Source organism: Austrofundulus limnaeus, unplaced genomic scaffold, assembly GCF_001266775.1.
Source record: "Austrofundulus limnaeus strain Quisiro unplaced genomic scaffold, Austrofundulus_limnaeus-1.0 Scaffold1148, whole genome shotgun sequence".
Lineage (NCBI taxonomy): Eukaryota > Metazoa > Chordata > Actinopteri > Cyprinodontiformes > Rivulidae > Austrofundulus > Austrofundulus limnaeus.
In genome coordinates this window covers 93,526-102,701 of record NW_013953550.1, presented here as the reverse complement: position 1 = coordinate 102,701, position 9,176 = coordinate 93,526, and the positions used below count along the sequence as shown (strand labels likewise).

Sequence of the window (9,176 nt, the reverse complement as noted above, 5' to 3'; positions counted from 1 at the left end):
TAAAAGTCAGTTAATTTTAACTGGCCAAAATAAACCGGAATGACTTTGTGTGTTTTTCTGTGTATTGTYATTGATTGTTTTGTTGAACAGTACCATCTTCGAACCGCGGAGGGAAGCTCTCAGAATCATATTCATGATTTTGACAGGGGGTTATCTCTACAACAGCATAATCTTTTGTTTGACATATTTGTGGAAGAACATTCAATAAATTCAACCATGATAGGTTGTTTAACTTTTTTTTACTCTATTTGACTATTTGACTAATGTATTCAGTTTGAATGAATTCTAAAATTTTACTGCATAATGTTTATCATGCTCAACAGATTTTATTATTAAAAAACAGATACTGACTAAAAATTAATATAGACATGTTTAAGCTATCTAATATTTTGAAAAATTCTTTCAGCATAATTTCTGAGAGTAAATAATGCAACATAAAAACAAACACTATAATGTAAATGTGATCTTATGAAAGTAAAAGATACACAAGCTTGTTTTCACATTGTTATACACTTCTGTATTTCTTTGACTTATTCTGTGATTAAAAACAAATCTCTCAGTTAGTAAACTASTAGAGTATGTTGGCCTCACATGAGTCAGGCCTCAGTATCTGTAAAGTGACAATGAGTTTTATAGCCTTTCTGAACCAGGGGTAAAAAAGTGTGTAGATCACAGGATTTAGACAGGAGTTTAAATAGAATGGAAAAATGATATAGACCATAGATGCAGCACTGACCAAGTCACTCACAGCAAGAGAAATACAGTAATATGGACAAAAACATAGTAAAAACACAAATACAAGAACACCAAGAGTCCTGGCTGCTTTCAACTCAGATTTCTTTGTTTTTACGTTACTTGATTTCTGGAGGGCAGCAGCTGTRATGTGAGAGCGCATGGCACGAGCCTGAGACACAGCCACCACAAAAACTCTCATATACAGAACTATGATGGCAGTAACTGGAAATGTGAAGTTCATAATTAGGTCAAAGGTACCCACAATATAGCTCATTACAACTTTACATTCCCCAAAGCAGGACCTAGTCCTGCCTGGTTCAATAAGTTCATCTTTCACGTACAAAAAGCTGCAGGAAGCAGCACAGAACCAACACAGACAAACACTATATTTGACTTTTGCCATAGTGATTCTGGTGAGATAATGTAGAGGGTCACAAATAGCTGTGTAGCGATCAATTGATACAAGCACAATGTTTCCTACTGAAGTGGAAATAATTTGACAAATCATATAATACAATAAAGAACATGTAAAATCCCCAAGAAACCAACAGGATAAATTTCTAAAGATTTCTAAAGGCATCAACAAGCAACCAACAAGGAAGTCTGAGACTGCCAAAGATAGAAGGATGACATTAGTGGGAGTRTGGAGTTGCCTGCAGTGAAATAATAAATAAATAAATTACTCATCATAATCAACAAACTACATGCAATGAGTATTTTTTTCAGATTTTGTAAATAAACACAATTAAACGTAAGTGCATATTCTGCTGAGAATTTGATCTTTGCCTGAAATGGGAGACTGAGATGATGACGAGCAGGTTAAGAGWTGCAGTGATCAGAGAGATAAACACCAGGAAGTTCAGGAACAAWRATTTAGMTTGATGAARTCTTGGCTTCAGACACGAGCTGTTGAGTAATTGTGGAAAACAAAGTTTGTCTCTGTTATCCATCATTAAACAGTTCTGGTCCTCTGACTAATAGTCTGTGATGCAGCTCGTGTTTTTCATCCCTCCTTTCTCCCATTTTTAGGCTCTCTGGGGCTTTGTCCTCACTCCTTTTTTGCTCCATGCAACTCCTATCTCTCTTTGCAGTGCAAGACTTCTAAACATTTCATTTGTTCACCAACTCATCTAAAAACATTTATTGCATTTTTTCCTAATGATGTTTAAACATATTTGTTTACAAAAACAAACTAAAACCTATTTTTATAACTTGCCTTTATACTAATTATTTTCTTCTTCTGAACAACTTCCTTTTCTCATTCTATAATTAGAATATTATGAAATATTAGTAATTTTTATTGATGTTATTTATTTTACTGTTACAAATGTGTCATAATACTAAATTAAAAAGAAAAGGAAACCAAAACAGGCCTAACAAAAGTTATATTTATGTTATTTTGTTTAAAAATTTACTGAAATATATTTTCACATTATGTATAACAAAAGTCAACTAATAGCCCTCAGATTGTTTTGCAGAAGGAGGGGGTAGGTCCTCAGAATCTCAGAAACACAGTCTCCTCTCTATTTGGTGCATTTGATGCAGTTGATATTAACCAATAACATTTCGCAGTGACACTTGATGTTTTGATATAATTTCCTAATGAATACTTTCTAAAAACCCGCTAAATGTGGTAAAAAGCAGCCCAAATTTTAACAACAAGCCCAAAGCTGTTTTTTTTTCTAGCGCAACAAGTTCAAAAGGAGCCCAATTGGGCGGAACAACATTTCAAATCCTGAAACACTTTTACATGTTCTGAAACAAATTTACATTTCAGAAAACAAATTTACAACATTCAAAACACTTACAAATCCTGAAACATTTTAGAAAACAAATTTACATTTATTAAATAAACCACTTTCAGTTTGACAAAAGGTTGTTTAAACTTAAGGATAAACCTTCACAGAGTGCTTGCAGCACTTCTTGCTACTAATTTAAGCCTGTATTAAACACTTCCTTTAACAAACAGGGTCTATTCAACAGATGAATTCCTGAAAATTGGAGTTAAAACCTGTAAAATTTGTAGGAAAACATTTAGAAATAAACCTTTTATTTTAGAAGAATTTGTGTTTTTAATGCTTTTATTCTTGTTTCAAAGCAAAATTTATATTGTTATCGGCTGATTTTAACGCTTTCTCAATGAATGTAATGTAGTGATTTCCTGCTTATAATTATCAGTTCTGACTATATTTCTTAACTTGTTCCTATGATGACACAAAAAGGAAGAAAACCTCCATTTTGACCTCAGACTATTTTTAAGGATTTTGCATGGAATTCATTTGTGGCTTGAATTAACATCTCTCAAACCTTCTCCCACTAGACTTTGCRAYGACGCCCCAGCAGTCAAACTGATAGAATTTACATTCAGATAAGTCCCTGTTGCTTCCAGCCCCCATAAGGACTGTCTGTTTGTTCCTCTTCAAAGGGACCATAAATTTCCTTTCACCAAATCTTTTCAAGTGACTGAGAACAAAGAAATCTACATTCTTCATTAAATGTGAAAAAAGAGAACAAGATTGAATGTTTTTATACAACTGACTGTTTTCATATATCTTAATCAAAGAAATGTGATTTACCTGTTTCTTTTTACAGAAAGAACAAAACCCTTTGAAGCTCTACTATGTTCTCTTTTTAACTAAGTGTTTGCACACTGGGGGCTCAGTGTGGTAACTGTGTGGTGTTGGTTGTTTTGATGAGATGTTCTCCTGAAGGAGATGTGTGTTTTATTCCATGATTTAATCCTTAGAAACTTAGGACTTGAATTTTAATAATTAACTGTGACAATTTTATTCCTGAGGCAAAGCCCAGATAGCCCCTCTCTCCCTTTAATTAGATGTGAGATAAACAAACTAAAACCCTCCTTGATTTGTTTTCAAAGTAAAATTTACCTCCAACAGATTAGTGCTCAGACGTAGTTTGATTCTTATCTTTGTATGAGATTTGRTAAACTAAACAATTTTTCTCTTCCATTAAACTAGGACACTTAGTTAAAAAACCAGCTAAAAGTAAAACTCACCTCACCTCACTCCAAGCCTCAGAACTCACCTCTCAGTGTTTGTTTGTTTGTTTGTTATTCACTTGTGATTGCAAATTCTTTCAGTTTTACATGGTTCAATTATGTCATCATCCCTTACTCGCCATAGTTGTAAATACATTTAATCTGTAAATAAATGACCCGGGGAGAACTGGTCCATATGAGACAACATCTAATTTTTGTGTCTTAATAAGATTTATTGGTTTTGATAAGAAAAGAACTCTTCAAACAATTTTGGGCAGATTTATTGTGAGACTTATTACAGTAAAGTTACAGTTTTTTATTCTCTTTCCTGTGTACAAATAACAAATAAAATGGAAGTGGTGCCTCGAGGTTAGATAATTAGCTTATTTAAATGATTCACAAATTATCAGTTTCACATTTACAAGCAAACAGACAGTTTCCTTCTTGTAAAACTGTCCTCACAGCCCAGCGGTGATGCGCGGCTGGGCGCGCACCCGCTAAGAGTTTCCGGTCTGGTCCAGCGAACCAAACCCAGTTTTTCTGCTCAGAACTACCTTTTTAAAACACACACAAAACTTCAAATGTGTCTTTTAAGCACTAAGCAGGTAAAAACTTTGAGCCCACGACTCACAACAAACAGCGCTTTTACGCCGTAAAACTGGACGGACCACAATGGGTTTTCAGTCCGAACTTCAGCTCTGCTGCTCAGCTCACTTTTCTCAAAGCAGTCTCGTAGCAGCTGTAAATTACCCCTCGCATATTATTCACATATAGATGAATATAGCGTAACAATTAATAGGCTGGCAAGCCTATTGTATTTGTTAATAGAGCGTCACTTATATCTTGTGTGACGTTTTAACACTCACAATATACAGTCTAACARATTTAAACAGTCTGGGACACAGACCTACTGAATCTGGTTCAAATGCATGCACAATCATAAACTCACTTCCAAGCGTAGTTTAACAAATAGCTTTCMCAGCATGTGTAAGCCCTGCTGGTCGTGACGTCTACGTTTTTCACAACCGTAAATAAACAGCTTATTACCGTCCACCAAGCACTTTTAAAAGTTTTTCTGAACACTCTCAGCCAAGATAATCATCTTTGAGTCATAGAAATGACACAGAACAACTGCCAACAGTTGTTTACAGATTCAAAATTTGCACAAAGATATTAACCTTTTAAGAATCGTACGACTACCAAAATGTAGAGATTACATTTAAGAGCTGTTTTCGGGCCACCAATATGTAGGTGGGACCTGTACGAGCCACCAATATGTAGTGATTTATACAACACCTTATAATAAAAATTATAAGGAAATTCACGGTTTCTTCTTATTTTCGGTAATATCTTCTTTATACGAAAATGAATTGGCAAAACACACAAGATGAGCATACTATTACATAAAGATCATTTATTTATTTACAGAATCAAATAAATCACTAATGTACATTTGTGAGACTAATTTCCTATAAAAAGTTTAACAACAAACTTTGCGGTCTAGATGTTAATGAACTAATAGTTTGCGGCACTTTTCTTAAGTTTTGGCAGGGCAGGTTTAAGAGGAAAGAAAGGAGGAGGAAGAGGATTAGTTCGTTTTAACTTTATCCTTTAAAGAATGTGGATTTTAACCAGAAAGGGCATACGTCTCTCAACAAATTCAGCCAAACCTCAGGTACGCTTCGCAACAAACAGCCATTACCTTGACCTGGGATAGTTTCATCCACCACGGCTCAAATCAGAGGAAAGAACATCCAATTGGTGAAGAACTTCTCGGAACCTCATCCAGTCGAACACTTTCCAGGCGTATTTATAGTACTCCTTCAGCGTCTTCTGGGCTGCTTTCAATTGAAGATCAGAGATGAGGTGCTTCTCTGTATCCGTCTCAAAAATAGAATACTTCCACATGGACGTTTCAAAACAAAAGTTTCTCTATGAGTAACTTTGGTAAGCTCAAAATAGATGAAACCGAGTGGTGGTCTGGTCTAGGCTGAAAGGTTCCCTTTGACTCAGTAGGTTAAGCCTCACAGCCAGGCTGGTTCTCCTCCTTGGAGAGCCAGCTGTGTCCTCGTGAAGCACGAGCGCATTCGCTTTCCAACTCAACTCCACATACTGACTGTTAGTTCAGAGATGTTAGTTTAAAAGTAGGAAGGTTAGTGAAGGACTACCAGATGTTGCTTGTCTTAAACAAAATTGTTGACGTCTGCACGGTCGTCCAGCTCGTTCTGACCTGCTCTCTGCTGAGAACAATTTAAAGAACAAAAAGAATGATTTACTGAAAACTTAAAAATGAATTATTTTATAAAGAACATTCATTATAATGATTCAGATAAAAAAATAATTACAAAATATTTCATAACAAAGCTTAACTATAATGCAAACTTTAGTTAAGTAAAATATTTTAAACTTAAAAATTTATAATCAATTACTGTGGTTTCACAGTTAAAGTTCAAGCAGTGATTTACATCACAGCACAATAAAACATTGTAAAAACATTATTTTTGTGTTCTCTTTTTATACATTGATAAAATCATTAATAAAAGAAGGTTATTCTGTTTATTATATGATTAATAAGAAGAAAATGTCTCTTTACTAAAACCTGTTATGACTTCAACTTGAACAGAGTTCTGTCTCTGAAGGAGGCCTTCTGAGACCAAGGTCAAAGACAGGTGGAACTATTCACTCCACCCCTAGGTGACCACTACACAGTAATATTTTAACTGAATATTTAATATATTTTTATGAGCCTTTTACATAATTTGTAAGATACTATAATCTACCAAATCATAAAACTTCCAAGAATTTCAACTTTTAAAATAATATTTATTGGATGACCATAATGTTTTCTACTAATAATTCTTACAGCCCTGTTTTGTAAAATAAAATTTGGATTTGTAATAGTTTTGCATGCTTTTTCCTAAACCTTAACACAATATATTAAATATGGTACAATTGTTGAATTATAGAATATATACAATTTACATCAAGTTTTACATCAAATTAATGTTAGTGTCAAGGCTTTAAACAAAGTMAATTATACGTTTTCATCCATGGTTCTGAAAGCAAGCAAAGAAAATCACCAGAAACCGAGATAAGTAAAGGAGTGTCCAAAATGTAAAGTAATTGCTTTTACTTGACAGAATTTTAGATGTAATTCTGCAAGCAGCATCAGAATCCTGATGTCAGGTCAAAGAGGCAGAATCGGACCCAAATGCAGGCAGGCAGGCAAACAGCAAAAATATTTATTAAAATAAAGAGCCAACATGGTGGCAAAACAGAAAACTCACAAACTAAGCACACAGGGGAGCCGGGACAGAAACCAAACAATGGGCCTCATGCAAGAACATGTTCATATTCTTATCCTAAATTTCTCTTACTTTTGTTCGTACGAACATGTCACGTCAGATTCAACAAATTCTTCTATTTTCAGGAAAAGTGTGTAAATGAGCTGCGTAAATTCCACCTGTTCGTATCCAGCTGCTCGTGCACGCGAGAGGAGATTAGCATAATTACCACCCCAAAAACACAATATAAGGCTATGTTTCCTGCCTCAGATATCAGGAAGTATCCATTCATGAAAATGACAGAGAAAACTAAAATGAAGTACTTTACGAGTTCAGAGATTGAAGTCCTGCTGTCAGAGATCCAGAAAAGAAAATCTGTCATTTTTAGCAGTGTCAGCTGTGGAATAAAATGAGATGATAAAAGTATAAACAACTGTGTTACATAATTTTCATTTATTCAGAAGCCACGCCATTGCACACCGTAACACCCCCCTGGCGCAGTCGCAAATGATCTCAGTTGCGGTTCTGAAATAAGCATTTGAAAATGTTTTCAAAATGTGTCTGGCACTTTAAAACCCAGGACTCGCTGGAGGGATTATGTATCCCCTCTGGCCTGGGAACATCTCGGAGTCCCCCAGGACGAGCTGGAAAGTGTAGCTGGGGAGAGGGATGTCTGGGTCTTTGTTGCTGCTCCCGCGACCCGATCCCGGATAAGCGGCAGAAAACAGACAGACGGACAATTTATATTGTTAGTCAAAATTATTACATTTAAAATTATAACTCTAATTCAAGCAGAATATCCTATTGTCAAGATAATCACAGAGTGTAGGCCTAATTTATTTTCAACTCAAAATATCTTCAAACTAACAAAATATAAAGTTATTAGTGAAGAAAACCCATTTGGATAACAGCAGACTGAATGCTCGTAAAATATACTACAGGTCTGGACCAAACGTGAATTTTGTTTGTATCTGAAAAAAAATCTTAGAATACGAAAACATTGGTGAATACCACAAATTCTTCTAAATCACTCGTACGCACAACTTTAGAACAAATCTGTGCGTATGAAAGGTTTTTGCATGAGGCCCATTGATCAGATACTGAGTGGAGAAAACAGACTGACTAAATACAGGGCTAGGATGATTGAAGGTGGAAACAGGTGAGATGATTACAAGTGTTCGCAGGTGTGAATGGAATGATCTGGAGAAAGGTAAAAACTGAGGTGAATGTGTAATGGCACGAAGAGGACACAAGAGGGACACTGCAGATAAGACACAAGAAGACAGATCCTCACACCTGAGTGCTTTGTGGTGAGTATTTGAATAAAGTAACACTGGACAAAAAGGCCTAATATCCAGGGAGATCCAACAGTATGTAAGTTTACGGATCTGCCACATATCCAAAATGTTTCCGGAGCTATAYGGGGAGATCTCATCTGTAACAGATCCTAGTACAGGATATCCTCCGTAAACACAACTGTGAAAGATCCTAGTACATGATATTTTCCGGATACACATCTATGATAGATCCTAGTACAGGATATTTTCCGGATACACATCTGTAATAGATCAGAGTATTGGATATTTTCTGGATACCATACATGATATATCCTGGGAGATCCAACAGTATGCAATGTTTATGTATCTGCCACATATCCAAATTTTTTCCGGAGCTATATGGGGCGGATCTCATCTATAATAGATCCTAGTACAGGATATCCTCCGTATACACAACTGTGAAAGATCCTAGTATAGGATATTTTCCAGATACACATCTGTGATAGACCCTATATTGCATATTTACCGGATACCCATCTGTGATAGATCCTAGTATTGGATATTGTCTTGATTCCCACATGATAAATCCTACATGATGTTTTCCAAATACCCATATGATATATTCTATAGCAGTGGTTWCCAAACTTTTTATCTTCTGACCCACTGAATATTTATGGCAAAAACTTGTGACCCCAAATATTACTGGTCTGAGTACACAAACTTTGTCAACCCTAAAAACAAAGGCTACACAGATATAAATACTTATTTATACTTGTTTTGTGTTTTTGTAATAATTATAGGGAAAATATTACATCACCAATTATTTTATTACCCTTTAAACTGATTTCTGAAGTGCAGTGGTTCCCAAACTTTTCAGCTTTT

At 35.3% G+C, this 9,176-nt stretch overlaps 1 protein-coding gene across 1 annotated transcript; it reads right to left on the bottom strand.

Annotated features, from left to right (window-relative positions):
- Window positions 1-591: 591 nt before the first annotated feature.
- On the bottom strand, window positions 592-5,641 carry LOC106534344 (trace amine-associated receptor 1-like; the record flags this gene model as incomplete). Its single annotated transcript, XM_014030954.1, has 3 exons — window positions 5,514-5,641; window positions 1,522-1,641; window positions 592-1,388 (listed from the first exon to the last, which is right to left on the bottom strand). Coding segments are annotated over exons 1-3 (1,045 nt in total), but the record flags the coding sequence as incomplete, so codon positions are not given.
- Window positions 5,642-9,176: the final 3,535 nt, after the last annotated feature.